The 16066-nt window shown below is 40.5% G+C and overlaps 1 protein-coding gene across 1 annotated transcript in view; it reads right to left on the bottom strand.

Annotated features, from left to right (window-relative positions):
- Positions 1-16066, bottom strand: part of FAT4 (FAT atypical cadherin 4) — a 133231-nt gene that overhangs the window by 38920 nt on the left and 78245 nt on the right. Inside the window, exons 5-6 of the mRNA XM_056855939.1 lie at positions 13428-14350; positions 12645-12819 (exon numbers count right to left, since the gene is read on the bottom strand). Coding sequence (XP_056711917.1) covers positions 12645-12819; positions 13428-14350 — 1098 coding nt within the window. The remainder of the gene's footprint in view (positions 1-12644; positions 12820-13427; positions 14351-16066) is intronic.

Genomic DNA, 16066 nt, shown 5'->3' with positions numbered 1-16066 from the left:
CCAAACTGCCAACAGAAAAAGATTTCTTGATGCAGCATATATCTTGATGCAGCATAATCATCCTAAACAACTTAGGGATCCAGCTTGCTCTACTCATACCTGATTCAGAGTACCATAGAATAAACACAAAGATATTCAGTGACTTTTAGGGCTGTTGATTCGGTTCGTCCCGAACCGAAAAACAGCCGAATTTCCCCTGATTCTGCGGTTTTTAGTTCGGATGGAACCGAACTCAAAAAACGCGGGAAAATGGGGAGCCGAATTCAGCGGGTTCGGGGTGTTCGGTGAATAAATTCAGAAAATTCAGGGTTCAACGCAGCAGCATAAGTTAGTAAGCAGCATTCTCCCCCGGCCAATCGGTGGCGAAGCTGGGTCTTCTTCTGGCCAATCAGTCATGATTGAGTGCATGAGCCCAGCTGCTGCGCGGCCCGGCTGGGGAGAGAAAGAGAGAGTATCTGTTTGTGTGAGAGAGAAATACCCGTGGGGAGGTGCTTGTGCACATTCGTTCCTTTCCGTGGCTGCAGGGGGTGCATTTTGGGGGTACAGTTCCAAACTTTCAGCGTAGCTTCAGAGGAGCCTTCTTGCAAGAATCCCCAAGTTTTGTAAAGATTGGATCAGCGGGGGCTGAGATATGGGCCCCGAAAGGGGTCCCCCCTTAATGTGCATTTTTATTCCATTTACAGCACACATTCGCTCCTTTCCGTGGCTGCAGGGGGCGCATTTTTGGGGGTACAGCCCCCAAACTTTCAGCGTAGCTTCAGAAAAGCCTTCTTGAAAGAATCCCCAAGTTTTGTAAAAATTGGATCAGCGGGGGCTGAGATATGGCCCCCCTTTTCCCCATTGGGATGAACGGGATCAGCCGATCCTGTGCGCATCTCGAAAGCGGCAAATCCAAGGCAAAACCTCCCGTGCTTAAATGGAACCATATTGGATTACCCAGTCCTCCAAGTAGGGCTGTCAATTCGGTTCGGTCCGAACTGAAAATCAACCGGGCTGCCCTTTAAACTGACCTGCGCCTCCCGGTCGGGAGGCGCAGATCAGTTTAAAGGACAGCCCGCCCCCCTTCAGGGGAGCCCGCTGAAGGGGGGCGGGCTGTCCTTTAAACTGATCTGCGCCTCCCGGCTGGGAGGCGCAAATCAGTTTAAAGGGCAGCCCGCGCCTCTCCAGCGGAGCCCGCTGAAAGGTGCGGGCTGCCCTTTAAACTGACCTGCGCCTCCCAGCTGGGAGGCTCAGATCAGTTTAAAGGGCCCCCGCGCGCCTTCAGGGAATCCCTCTGAAGGCGCGTGGGGGCCGAATTTTCCCCCGAACTCCAGATCCCCCCGAATTACCGGGGATCCGAAGCGGGGGAGTTCGGACTTCGGCACGTACCGAACCCACAAGGGTCAAATTCGGCCGAATCCGAACTGTACCGAATTTTTTTTTTTTTGACAGCCCTACCTCCAAGTCCCTCCTGATGGAACAGAAGACATCCACAGTAAGACCCCTTTTGGGGCTTTAATCTATAATTTTTCTCCTCTGTGTGTGTGTGTGTGTGTGTGTGGGGAAGCAGAGTCTGTGTGTGTGTTGGGAGGGAGCAGTTTCTGTGGGTGGGGGGGGAAGCCAAAGGGGGCTTTTTCCCGTTCTGTCTGGGGTGTGTGTGCCCCCTCAAGTCTCTCTCTCCCTGGTTTGAGGTGGGGGCTTCAGTTGTGTGTCCTCAGGTTTTCCCTCATTCACAAGATCGGTTAGGTCTATTTTGGTGCTTGCTCAAAAATTGTTTTCAAATTGTGACTTAAAGAATGCATTTGCCTGGTCCCGAGTCCGATGCAAAAGGGGAAATCCCACCCCCTCCTGCTCCTTATGCTTAGGTAGCATGCCTCTGTCCCTTTCCATGGTTTGTAAACTCCCAGGCGTCAGGTGTTGCTTTGCATGGTTGCAAACGTGTTGCTTTGCATGGTTGTGTTGCTTTGCATGGTTTGCAAACTTCTTCTGTACCTTTCCATGGTTTGCAAACTCCCAGGCGTCAGGTGTTGCTTTGCATGGTTGCAAACGTGTTGCTTTGCATGGTTGTGTTGCTTTGCATGGTTTGCAAACTTCTTCTGTACCTTTCCATGGTTTGCAAACTCCCAGGCGTCAGGTGTTGCTTTGCATGGTTGCAAACGTGATGGTTTGCATGGTTGTGTTGCTTTACATGGTTTGCAAACTTCTTCGCACCTGCCCCGCCCTTGCTCCCCGCAGCTCAGCTGTTTGTTGGGGCTGGGAGCTTTGAGTGGGCGGCAAGCTCTGCTAATTGCAAATGCACATTAAGGAGGGGGGACCCCTTTCGGGGCCCATATCTCAGCCCCTGCTGATCCAATCTTTACAAAACTTGGGGGTCCTTTGAAGGGTCCTTTGAAGCAAGAAGGGTCCTTTGAAGCTACGCTGAAAGTTTGGGACCTCTACCCCAAAAAATGCCCCCCTGGAGCCACGGAAAGGTGCGGTTGTGATTTTAATGGCTTTATTCGGCCGAATTTTCCCCCAAACTCCGGACCTCATGCCGAATTGCACGGACCCGAAGTGGGGGAGTTCAGACTTCGGCATTTCCCGAATAAAAACAGGCTGAATTTTGCCGAATCTGAATTTTACCAAATTTATTTTCAACAGCCCTAGTGACTTTAATAAAAGCTCGTAAACAGGCTTTCACACAAGGATAAATATGGGTGGTGCATAGGTTCAGCAGCATTATCAATTTCCCTCTATGCCTCTGGCTACTGTACACAGAAAGTACCTGTTTATACAGACTGCTGGTGATCTGGAGTAAAAAGCTGAAAATGAATATTTGTGAATGCTACAACTATATCTTCATCTTCAGGATGGATCCAGCAAGCATTTTCACTTAATCTCATCCAATTCTCCTTGCTACATCTCCCACCCCATGATAACCTTTTTTGGTGGTCAAAAGGGACCCAACTTTTCACCTTTTCACCAGCAGTTGGATCTAGCCCTACGTCTGGGTGAATTCCTTAACAGACAGAAATGGATGGCAAGAATGTGTTTTTAATTTCTGCTGAATTTATTACTGAATCAATGGGATGAAGTAACAGTATTTGAAATTATGAAAGTATTACTTCTTTCAGAACAAGAGGTAAAAACAGGTAGCAGCAGAGAAAGGTTAAAATGAAACGTGAGCAAATTAGTGGCAGACTATAAACTTTGCAGAGATTTGCTACAAGGAAAGCAAATAAACAGATGAAAAATGTAAAATGAATAATTAAAATGTATTACTTAAACTGCCAATGAACTCTAATTTATGCCCCCCCCTGTAAATTAAATATGTCATTATCCTGGCACACCGTAGCAATTTAAAATGGGTGGAATTTTTGCTCAATTGAAATCTGTTGCTTTGCAACAGAGCTGTAGTCAAACAGCAACTGAATGGAGCCTCAGAGTGGCAGTTATGTGCTATTACAAAGGTTGAACTTTTCCTTGGAATAATCAAGGCTTTTCAGGTAACAGGCGAATCTTTCAAACTGTACTACAAGTCAGATGAAGTCAGATTTGAATTTCTGTGATTACAAATTTGTTAAAAGAATATCAGTGATTTCTTTAAAACTCTTCAGCCTAATTGCAATGCATACAACAGCAAAGTACACCATGGTTTAACATCACAGCAACCCCACACACAATCTGTTTTCCTCTAAAATACAAATTAAAATCGCCACCCTATACCCAGATACTGGGTATACAAATCCCAATGAGATCAGTAGGAAACAGAATGAAGCACTAATGTATAAGTAAATTCCCATAATCCTAAAATACAGTATAGAATGAAATAAACACATGCTAGTCAGTGTCGCACAGTTTCAGTCAGTGTATGGGCACTTTTAAAACTTGTGTTTTATATGTAGAGTTCATGCAAACTGTAAAAATGGCAGCACCTTAAAACATTTTTCACTGAAATCCTGAGTTCAGGCTGCTAATGAATAAAAACACTGATGAGAAAAATTCTTATTTTATTACAGATTATTTGGATCCCAATCCTGCTTCATAAACACACTTCAGTGCTGGTCCCCCCCCCTCCATGTGCACAGAAATCAGCCCACAGCATGGATCCAATGTTATGAGGCTGTGCCCGTCACTGTGACATGTCTTTGCTAAAGGCTAAGGGCCACATGGTGGTTTGATTGCACAACACACAATTCAGGTATTTGCAGTAACACAAACCCTACTAAACCAAGGGAACAATCCTAAACCGATCAATTCAGAAGTCCAATTTTATTCAATGGGGCAGACTCCTAGGAAAGTGTTTTTAGTATTGCGACCTAAAATATCTTATAGTTCACTGTCAAGCATGATAAGCTCAAGGAATGGGAATGACTTCTACCAACCTAATAACATTTTGGTCAGAAAACTATCCAGGCCTTAAACTTTGAAACCAAATAGTATCTGGTTAATCCAAATCCTTGGAAAGTTGGAAGGGTTCTGCAATTCAGAATGAAATTCTTGCTAGGAACAGGGCATATGCCACATCATCTCTTTCTGCAGCAAAGCTGTCATTCGAATGTATGAAGTGATAACTACCTATAAATTGTTGTTGATATGACCCATATTGTACAGTGCCTGGCTACAGCCATATGATTTTTATTTTTGATGTTATATCTCTTTCAAAATCTGAAGTCAAATTAATATAAGCTTTGAAGTGAAACTAAAAATATGTCTCAGTGCATTTAGAGGGTCAAGCACAGACTATAATTCACTTCATAGGCATAGGAATGAGAAACCTACAGGGACTGTGTCAGTTTCATGCAGATTTTTGATTTGCCATGCCCTTAAATACTTCTGTGATCTGTGGATCTTTACGTGATGTATGGTATTCTCTTATAGGTCTTCAAGAACATTGTTTCTACACAGCAAGCAAAAAAAATAGGAAAGAAAACGGTTTATATCTTTTAAAAATCACTTACTCTTTGGAAACGTATTGTTGTCACAAGAAAATGCCAGGAAATCTGGTTCACTGAGGATCATTAAGGCAGTCTTACCTCTTAATGACTTCAGCATAACCCACAGTAAGCTGCCTTTAGTTTGTTATTTAATTATATTTTTTAAACACTCTGCTCGACTCTTGGAGATTAACCTACAGGATAAGCATTCTTTGCCATATGGCCATGTTTTACGGGCCTTATCCTAGCAGTTAAGCTTTCCAGATTTGTAGTCTTGGAGCTGAAGAAGTAACTAGCAGTATTTCAGTTCGTAAGTTGTAGAATGCTGTTTAATCAGTGGTCTCAATGGGAAATTTTAGCCAGTATTTGTGATTACAGTTAATGTACCTCAATGACAATGTTCCATAAGGTCATAATCATACTACTGCATCAAGCAATATTGCACAATGTTGAATTTAATTTGTTTAGCAATTTGATAATCTGAACTATTTTACTGCAGCAATAAAGGTAATACAATAAAATTAAAGCGGACAATATGGGCAATAATATGTCCAAAATAAACTAGCTGTGTAAATTAATAAAGGTAATAACAAGAAGAACATCTATACCACATTTCTGCCTGAATATGCCATTTGAGCATCTTAATACATTCATAAAAGCAACACTAAGCGTGCACTCCTGTGCACACTTATATTACTTCTGTGTAAACTTGCATAGGATTTGCATATAAATCAGTATTAAATGAACAGCAACAAACCAATTAAAACTAGAACCAAAAAAACCCAGCAGCAAAGTAAGAACGAAATCCCAGACTGTAGCACCAAATATACGGTACATGTACACCCAGAATAAACGCAAAGAAGAGAAAATTACACATCAAAAGCTCAGACAAAAAGAGACAGTATGACCAGAACTTAAAAGGATGAAAAAATTCCTATAAATGGACCTCAAGCACATACCCTAACTATGGTAGCTCTCTATGATGGATGTTCTTTTGTTTTATTTAATTTTCTACACCAACCACCTCTATTACTCCAGAAACACATGAACTGTCTCTTGTTGTTTTCTTGTCCCACACTTGAGATCATGAGGAATCCACCAAAACTTTATTTATATAAGTCAGAATATGGCACAAGAGAGGCTTAATGAAATAAAGCTCAAAACTGTTTTTTCCTTCTTTTGGGGAACTGGTAAAGTCAGGTTTTCAGGGAGGTTTCAGAAAATAAACAGGTAACACAACAACAGGAATGAGGAAACTTAGGATATTTATAAACATTAGATATTTTGTATTCAGGATGTAGCTGATGTATTTTACAGACAGGTGTTGATATTTTTGAGACAGAGAACACTTGGCAGTCACTGCTTAGTTAAATAGACATAACCTTCTTGAAACAATATTTCTAAAGTTGGTAGAGACAGGAACAAAACACACAATACTGCAGTTTTCTTCCTTAAAACTGATTAGGGATCACCCCATTTTCTTTGGAGCTATTTCCCTTAGGGAAATCTCTTCCCTCACACAGGATCTTTCTTGATCCTCCACGACTGTGTTGCTCTCACTCCGGCTGCCAGCCTCTAATTGCTTACTTCTGTCAGTTTTCTAACTATCACTCTCAATATTCAGCTGTCCATCACACTCTCCAATGGCATTCCTTTGATAATTATCTCAATTCATGGGCAGGTTTGCATGAGAGAAGGCAGTCCTTCAGATTTCCTGGTTACAGACTGTTTCCCAGAGTGGAAATGCACAATAGTCAAAGATACAGTTTGTTAGTTACATACAGCCAGACTCTAGACCAGAAGAGAGATCCTAGGCTCTGACAGATTTAACCTAAATACAAAACGTGATCAGTAATGGTGTTCTGCCACTTGAGTTAGAGCATTTCAGAAAGGAAGAACTGGATGAGTATGGGTGATGTTGCCAGATAACACCCTCCATTTTCTGAGGCCTCTCCCACAATGAAGTGTTCTGACTCCTTTCATCTGATCTTATTAGTCAGCGTTATTTAATTGCAATGGAGGAAACTACATTATTTCTACTTGATTACTGTCAGGCAGCATAGGGCAAAGCTATAGCAAGAAACAAGGACCCCCTCACACACAAAACAAGATTGCAGGATTTTCAGCATAAGTTAGAAAAGGTTATCTTTAGTATGTAAGGGATATGAAAGGAATATAAGTACTCTTTTTTGCTCTACTCACAGAAGTTACAAAAGTAATGGATATTGTTTAATAGTGATACTATTAGAATAGGCAGAAGATATAGAATCCTGCAGTGGTGCAGGATAAACGATATGCAGACATTTGAGTTTACACAGAACTCTTTAAAAGGCAGTAAGTAGCTTGAAGACCACAGCTTGGAATGCAACGAAGAAAAAATAGAATAGTTTTTTGAAATATGTAATTTGCCAAACCACTTACGGCAACATAGCTGAAGTATGACAAAAGAAGCATAACAAATCAAGATTCTGAAACTGCTGGCTTTTAGTTTATTTAAGCCTATAAAGCCATGCCAGTAAAGCAGACTGGCTACAGATGTAATTCTTCTCCAGAGAATGAAAAATCTAAGCACATTTTTAAAATGCAAAACTGCAGGTAGAAATATCAAACAGTAAGTAAATACATGATACAGATTCTACTTCAGAAGTATTTATCTAATCTGGCTAGGAGTTTCATTAAAATCAGTCAAACAACTAAAAAACTTTGAGGTTAGGAGCACAGCTTTTGGCTGTAGCAATGCTTCAGGTAACAGGTCATTCTGCTCCGCACATGGAGCAGTGTGGGGAGAAAACATAATCTACTCAGTCAGTAGGCCTAAGCAGCTAGTAAGGATCCAGATGTGATTCTCTATAGTCAGGCAATTAATAAAACAAAGGACAGAAGCCAATATTTTTGCAGGAAAATGTTCAAAAGACAAAGATAAAAGCTGCTGCTTTAGCTGACAGCACACTGCCATTTGCTCATCTCTGAGCTTCAACATGTGGATTTTTTTTTAAAAAAAGGAAAATCACTGCTTTGTTTTTCCCTTTAAAAAATGGAGTGCTAGCCAAATAATTTATGCTTTAGGAGACTCATAATATCATTTTCAAATGATCAAAATGACACTTTTCTGGACTGAGTACAAGTCTGGGGCTTGGGATACCAATCTAGATACTATCATATAATTTTGAAGTTAATAATTTTGCTTGTCATCATTTTCCTCATTTATTAACCACATCTCTTCTTTGTGGTCTGTAGTAAAAGAAGTACTCTCTACTTCAGGAACAAAAAAGAGAGAGATGTTGTTCTTAATCATATTCACGCTGATTTTGAACTATCAGAATGGCTTGGGCTGAGGTTCCAATCCCATGTTTTTCATTGCATGTTTGCATTGTAATGCATGATAGGTAGGGTTGCCAAATTCCAGGTATTACAACTGATCTCCAGTTGACAGAGATCAGTTTCCCTGGAGAAAATGGATGCATTGGCAATTGGACTCTATGGCATTGAAGTCCCTCCCTTCCTCAAACCCCACCCTCCTCAGGCTCTGCCCCAAAAACCTCCACTGGTGGTGAAGAGGGACCCGGCAACCCTAGTGATAGGGTCTCTGGTTTTAATCACCACCTCAGCCACTTGCAGCATTGTGGGGAGGGGGGACAAGCCATGTCAACTTGTGGCCATGTCAACCTGTTGCAAAGCAGTACTTACAAACTTCTGTCCTGAACAGATTCTGCTCTGATTTAGCTTCTCCTACAATACTATGAAGCACACCAAATTTAGAATGGTGTATGAAAAGAGCAATACGAGCTGAATCTTGCATATTTTGGTGGTGACTCATAACCATCTCAGAACAACACTGATGTGGCTAAAAGTCACAGCCTTTTCCCAACAGATGCAAAAGCTGAGTCCCCAATGGGAATTGAACATTAAGATAAAGAGCTTTTTAAAGAAAAGAATGCTGATACATGAAAAGAGGATGGTGAAGTGTTACCTACAGAACGGGTAGAGCGGCCATTTTGCTCCCTTCCACTCCTTACTGTAGTGGCCCATGCTACATGGTTTTTTTAAAAAGATGGGTCCCCCAACTTCAAGCCTTGTCATCTTAGGACTGACAAGAGGTCACTGGCAGAAGGGAAAAGTGGGGGAAATCTGCCTTACCCTAGTAATGGTGGTTTCTTCAAGAACCACCACCCACAACCACACCTGCCTGAGGTGTCCATCATTACTCATAATTACTATTTCATAATGCTCATAATTACTGTTTATTTATTTACTTTATACCCCACCTTCCTCTCCAATGTGGACACAAAGTGGCTTATATTATTCTCCTCTTTTCCATTTTATCCTCACAGCAGCCCTGTGAGGCAGGTTAGGCTGAGAGTGTGTGACTGGCCCAAGGTTACCCAGTAAGCTTTCAAGGCACAGTGGCGAACTGAATCTGGATCTCCTAGGTCCTAGTCTGACACTCTAACAGTATACCACACAAAGTATGATCAAATGGTGACTATGTTTGGAAGGCTCATGAAAAGGAAATCTCAGTCAAGGTCAACAGTAAGTTCTAGCCAGTGAACATCATACATGCAAGACTACTGTATACCATTTACTATATTTGCCTCTTATTTGCCACTACACCACATATTATTGAAATCCTAGTTAAGGAGTATTAACAACTTTTAAATGGAGTCAATATGAGATGTTTAGCTCCATTTCCTATATTGATTATGAGCAACATAATGCATTACAGCTGCAGTAAAGGGGACAAAATGTTCAAGCAATTAAAATATTACCCTTTACATGGAGTTCTATTTGTATATAATTTCATGTCAAGTTAAAAATTTAGACCATATCTAAGTAAATGCAATGTGTGAAATTACAGTTGCTTTGTCAACAATAATCAAAAGCAATCCCCCCACTGGCAATAAAAGCCAAACCAACATCCCCAAAGTAATACCTGTTGTTTTATTTATGATCAGCGAGCATATGGATGAATAATTTTTTGACAGGCTGCTTTTTTCAAGATTTTGACATGCACAACTTTGTATTGGATAAACTCTTCCACAATGCCCTAATTGGAAACACTGAAAACAGACAGAATGCCTTGTAGGCATTAAATAAATATATTTAAACAAGGTAGAGGTACTATGTACTATAAAGAATGATCAGGATCATACTTAGGAAGCAGTCCTCAGCTGGTTACTTAAAGGTAATATCTAGAGGTGTGCATCCAGCTAAAGCTGAACTGGGGGGAAAAAACCCAAAATACCATTTTGGTATTTTTCAGGGTTTTTTTTAATCAGTAAAAAATGGCAGCAATTAAAAGGAGCCAAAAAGCGGATCATGAATAATGCCACATTTATTCAGCATTATTTGGGTCCACTTTGGCCCTGGCACCATTATTCTCCCCCCCGCCCTCATTTACCTACTGTCTGAGTCCTCGCTGCCAACACCGCTTCCAAAGTCCATGTGGACTTTGGAGGTGGCAGCAGACTGAATGCTGGACTCGAGCCCAGCATTCAGTTCCCTGCTGCCTCCAAAGTTGACTTCGGAGGCGGCAGCCAGCGACAACCTGCAGGCGCAGAACTGCCACATATAGCTCTATGTGTGTGTAAAGTGCCTTCAAGTCGCAGCCGACTTATGGCATGTTCAGAATATTTTGGGGGTTTATTAAACCCAAGATTTTTCGAGTTTTTTTTAAAAAAGCTGATCTCAGTATTCCGCTCTTTCAAACATTTCTGGGTTTATTAAACCCAAACCCCAAAACTACCAAAAAACGGTGCACAGCCCTAGTAATATCTATGTTTCCAACTTGAACACTAGTTGGAGACTGTGGCCAAACGATTGCAAATACTGATGCTAGCATTGCTTTATTTTTATTTTATTTTTAATGTTTATTTTAGATTGAGACTGCAGGTGGCCTCATTGGTCTAAAACAAAATCCAAAAACAAAATCCACATAATACCTTCAGTTAGGACAGTCAAAATGACTCAAGAACAGTGTGCAAGCTTGCAAGTCCTCCACTAAGCTTTGTCAGGCTAGATTAAAAAAAAAAAGATTTCTTGGTTGGGGGGGAAGGCCATGATTTTAAGGCTTTGTCTTGTAAACATCCTGTGTGGAATACAGTTCTTTACACAGTTTTATTGCCACAACATATGAGAAGTGGGTCTGTTATCTATGCTAGAAAGCTTAACACTGGCTATATTTTCTTGCCCACTGGAAAGCAGCCACTATTTATTGTCTCTATGGTTGTTCTACAAAATGAATAGTTAGAATGCATATGGTTATAAGGAATTGCTATAATGTCTCGACTGCTGTTTCTCTGCTACTGCTGATTATTCCTCACTTTTCCTTTCATCTCAGTGTGAGTGGCAATATGCCTTAATTGTTATTCCCTGTAGCGCACAACAGAAATCCATAACTTTCATAACTCAGACTCTGATGCTGTTGCCAGTCTCCCTAATAGTATTCTCTAACAACACTGTTCAAAGAATTTCTCCTTAAAAAGCCGAGAAATGCAAATTATTATGGTTGTCAGTGCAACACACAACAATTTTCAAACTGTTAAGATGACTGCAGACTACCAAGAAAGACTGGGGTTGCTATGAAGAGAAAGGAAGAAAATAAAGTAGGCAGAAAATAAGGCCACACTGGTAGGTAGGAGGGCGGGGGGAAAGTACAAGGTACAAGGTAGAGCAGTTTCTTAGACCTTTTAGATCCCACTGTGTTTTGATATAAGTTTCTAATAAAAAGTTAAACTAGATATAATTATATTAATATCATGCTAATTAAAATGAGTGTACAGAATAATACTGAAGAAATATTTTTTTAAAAAAATTAAGATTACTTTACAATTATTTTTAAAAAATACTTTAAGACACACTCTGAGTATGGTATAGAAAACCTAACAATATTATCTAGCGTGATAAAAAAACAACTGGAAGTTTATAACCTGAAATCTTTTTGTATAAACTGAAAAAGGTAAAAGAACTGGGAGAAAACATTAAAACAGGGTCCATAACAGAAAGGGAGACAATGTGGCATATCTCACACAGAAACTTCTCTGGCTCCCACCATGGACAAATGGATAGGTTGGGTAGAGCTTAGTATATTTTATAACCAGGTATGATGCAAGAAACTAGGGTTGCCAGGTCCCCCCTCCCGATCGGCGGGAGGTTTTAGGAGGCGGTGCTGAAGTGGCCGCGCATGTGCGTGCACACACAACAACAGCACTTCCAGTTTTACTTCCGGAAGTGCCGCATTGCACAGCTGATTTAATACCCAAACTCCCAAATTTTGGGGGGTTGAGTGCAAAAGCAGCTGCGGCAATGCGGCGCTTCCAGAAGTAAAACTGGAAGTGCCGTTATCGTGTGCGCGTGCACGCACACAGCCACACGCATGCACACAGCCGCAGCCCCAGAGAGTGGGTGGAGAAACGATGGTCAGTGTCTGTACCAGCTGAAACACTACTAAGTGCTGATGACAGGGATAACAAGTCAAAATAGAGAGGAAATGGAAAATGCTTGCAAAATGGAGACATATATAAGGCTCTGGTTAACGACAAACTTTTAAAACCGGGAGTAAAAACTTAGATATTTCCTTGTCTGACACAGTCTTCAGTGGAAGTAGGATTGCACCTCAAGAGTACATGGATATACATGATTCACCTTCGGAACACAAAGGAATATATGCCATGAACTTTTACACAAAACAATATGTCTCCAGGAAACTGAACTAGGGCTCTTCAACCTGGATAAAACGCTGGTTTTGTTTACCTGAATCTGTTGCTGTGATCAACATGACATACTGTTCTTTTTTTTCTCGGTCCAGACTCTGAACAATGCGGAGCTCCCCAGTGGCTGAGAGTGTAAAGACGCCATCTTCATTTCCACTCACAAGGAGATAGGTCAACTTGCTATTCAGACCTTGGTCATCATCTCTTGCTACAACCTAAAGAAGGAATGCAATATAACATAGAAGTAAACAGTGTGAGTTTCTGTTGTTGTTGTTGTTGTTCTCACGGTCCTTAGACCAAGCATAAAATGTTTGCAGTATGTGCCTTTCTGTCTAGTTTCCACATAGTTGTTTCTTAAGTAAGCAGGCAGAAGCAACCTGACAGAACCTAACCACCCCCCCCAAAAAAAACCCAATAAAAACAAAATCCAAACAACAAATGAATGCAATACACAGCTAACTCACTCTTCAAAAAGGTCAGTTAGATTTGTTTTCAGTAAGCTGCTGATGTCAGTGCGATACTGAATGCAGCTTCCGTAATTTGGCAAACAGACATGCATCCACATAAAACAATTCAATGACACTTCATTAAATTAGCAACTGTCAGCAAAAAGATGAAAAATAAAGGGGGGGAAATGAGAGGATTTACAAAAATCAAGATTAAAATGTCTGTCTAGTGTACACACAATGAACTGGCAAGGGCTAAAAGGTGTTAGAGAGTGACACATCTCAAGCCATTATATGTGTCATTTAATTGTACAGAAGTTTCAGGTATTTAGTTAAAGTTAACAGAACTTTGTATTTATTACTTTAAATGCACCAACCTGAAGAATGGCCTTCGGCAACATTTCCAAGTTTTCTGGGACATTTACAGAATAGGGAGAAAGCTCAAATGTAGGAACATAATCATTAACATCCTTCAGAATAATACTGACTGTAGTGGTATCAATCCGTGGGCTGCTTCCACGATCAGCTGACTGGACAGTTAATGAATAGGAAGACTTTTTTTCACGGTCCAAAGGTTTAGCTACTGTTATTACCCCAGTGACAGAGTCAATCCGAAACTCATTATTATTATTTCCACTGATGATGGCATAGCGAACTTGTCCATTGGAACCCTCATCCCCATCTTCCGCAAATACCTGTACCACATCTGTCCCTGTTAGAGTATTTTCCACAATCTCAATGTTGTATAATTTTTGAGCAAAGACGGGGTTATTATCATTAATGTCAAGGACTATCACAATTACATCAGTAGATGAAGAAAGAGATGGCTGTCCTTTGTCTGTAGCAATTACGGTCAAGGTATAATTAGAAACGGTTTCTCTGTCAAGTTCTCCAGTGAGTCTTACTTCTCCATCAATAGTACCAATGGTGAATTTGTTTTCCAAATGATTTAGGAGATTGTACTCAATGTAGCTATTTGGACCACTGTCTGGGTCAGTTGCTTGGGCTTTGAATACAATGGTGTCAATAGGTGTATTCTCCGGGATATAGGTTAGCTTAGGAGAAATAAAGCTTGGAGGGTTATCATTCACATCAAGAAGAATAATAGATACTTGGGCTGTGCTTGTGTATCTGGAGGCTGGAAGAGCAGCCATATCATGAACTTGAACAACAAGGCTGTAGAAAGACTGGCTTTCACGGTCCAGGGGCTTCTTGATGCTTAAAACTCCACTGCTGTCAATATTAAATTGGCCCAGGCTATCTCCAGAAGTAATACTGTACGACAATTGTGAATTAGAACCTGAAAAACAAATGCCAAAAAAGAGAGATTTAATCAGTCTAATCCTAATGATTCACTGAAAAAGACAGTCATGCTAGGAAAAGTTGAGGGCAGCAGGAAAAGAGGAAGTCCCAGCAGGAGATGCATTGACTCAATAAGGGAAGCCACAGCCTTCAATTTGCAAGATCTGAGCAGGGCTGTCAAAGATAAGACATTTTGGAGGACTTTCATTCATGGGGTCGCCATGAGTCAGAAGCAACTTGACGGCACTTAACACACACACACAATCCTAATGAACATGCCAGGTTATCTGAACGTTATCTGAATGTTAAACAAATGGAGAGAAACGTGTTAAGAAAAATTCTCCGTGTTTCCAGGTTGCACAAACAAAAAAAGTTTTATTTTAAAAAAGTATTTTTTAAAATAAAAATATATAACGTATTTTACTGATTTTTCAGATCATAATATACCTTTATACAAAAGAAAGAAAGGTTGAAGGACGTATAAAAATGAGGGAAGCAGAGTACTAAAGCTGTTAGGTTGTAAGCTCCCCTCCCCCCCCCAAAAAAACACTTCATGAGATACTAAGCATATCCCACCAGCTCTATCACATTGGGGATTCACTCTATTTCATTCCTGGGATTTTGTGCCATCAGTGTTCCATCAAATTTTATGCAACTTTGAGGATCAGAACTCAAGGAATAAGGAAAGAACTTCATCGGCCCAGTGTCCACAGATCACTTGGGGGAGAGGAGCACCAAAAACACAGACTTCCATCAGAATGCACACTGGAATTCTCATAAACAGGGTTCATTCCAATGAGCACTCAGGCCATGGTGGTGAACCATGATTTGAACACAAAATGCACCATAATGAGATTTCATAATTGCAGCACAGACTAAAATTAGAAAAGAAACAATCAATTCTGTAGATTCTAACAAAAGTTTAAATTGTCTAACTCCACATAATGCTGCAGTAAAGTAGCACCCTCAACAAACACGTTTCAAGAAAAATACGTACAGAGTATTTAAAACCCAGAGATGCATTGTATTTGTGTTATCCATTGTAAAGGCAAGCCAACGTTTATTCTTTCTCATACCAATAGATTAATGGCTGAGACCTTAGACTCTGCACACTAAATAAGTAATGTGGAAATTTTATCTACCTAACTGACATAAAAGATGAGGTTTGCTTTACTGGATTTCTATTTTCTATCATGCCCTTCCCAAACATTCTCTTTTTCATTTTGTGTAAGATGATGCTAGCTATTAATACAATTAAACATTTTGTTCTTTGTGCCGGTGTGCCTCAGTAACATTCTGTAATATGCAGTGGATTAATGACTGCTATTTATCGTTCTAAAATGAGAGGCTATATAATTTTAGTGTCGATATGACCAAAGATGAAAAATGATTCTACATATATTCCTGCCACACACATGCATTAGTGTATAGTTTCTGTGCTGTAAATGTATTCACTTCACATTTAATATGGTTAAGTTTTCAGAAAAAAATGCCAGGATATGTTACAGAAGTGAAGCCACATACAAGTACTGGCTAGTATCCTGACATATTAATCAACAAAGTTTGAAGCCTTCATCCAGCCTAACAGTGCTTTCCTGAGCCTCTGGTCATTAAAGGACCTGAGGGTCGGCGGGCAAACATGCTCGTGCACGTGCATACGGCGCGTGGCACTTCCGGTTTAAAACCGGAAGTTCTTCCACACAAGGGGCCTTTA

This window comes from Euleptes europaea, chromosome 9 (assembly GCF_029931775.1).
Source record: "Euleptes europaea isolate rEulEur1 chromosome 9, rEulEur1.hap1, whole genome shotgun sequence".
Classification (NCBI taxonomy): domain Eukaryota; kingdom Metazoa; phylum Chordata; class Lepidosauria; order Squamata; family Sphaerodactylidae; genus Euleptes; species Euleptes europaea.
The sequence above is the reverse complement of the archived record's forward strand: the minus strand, read 5'-3'. Positions and strand labels throughout refer to the sequence as shown.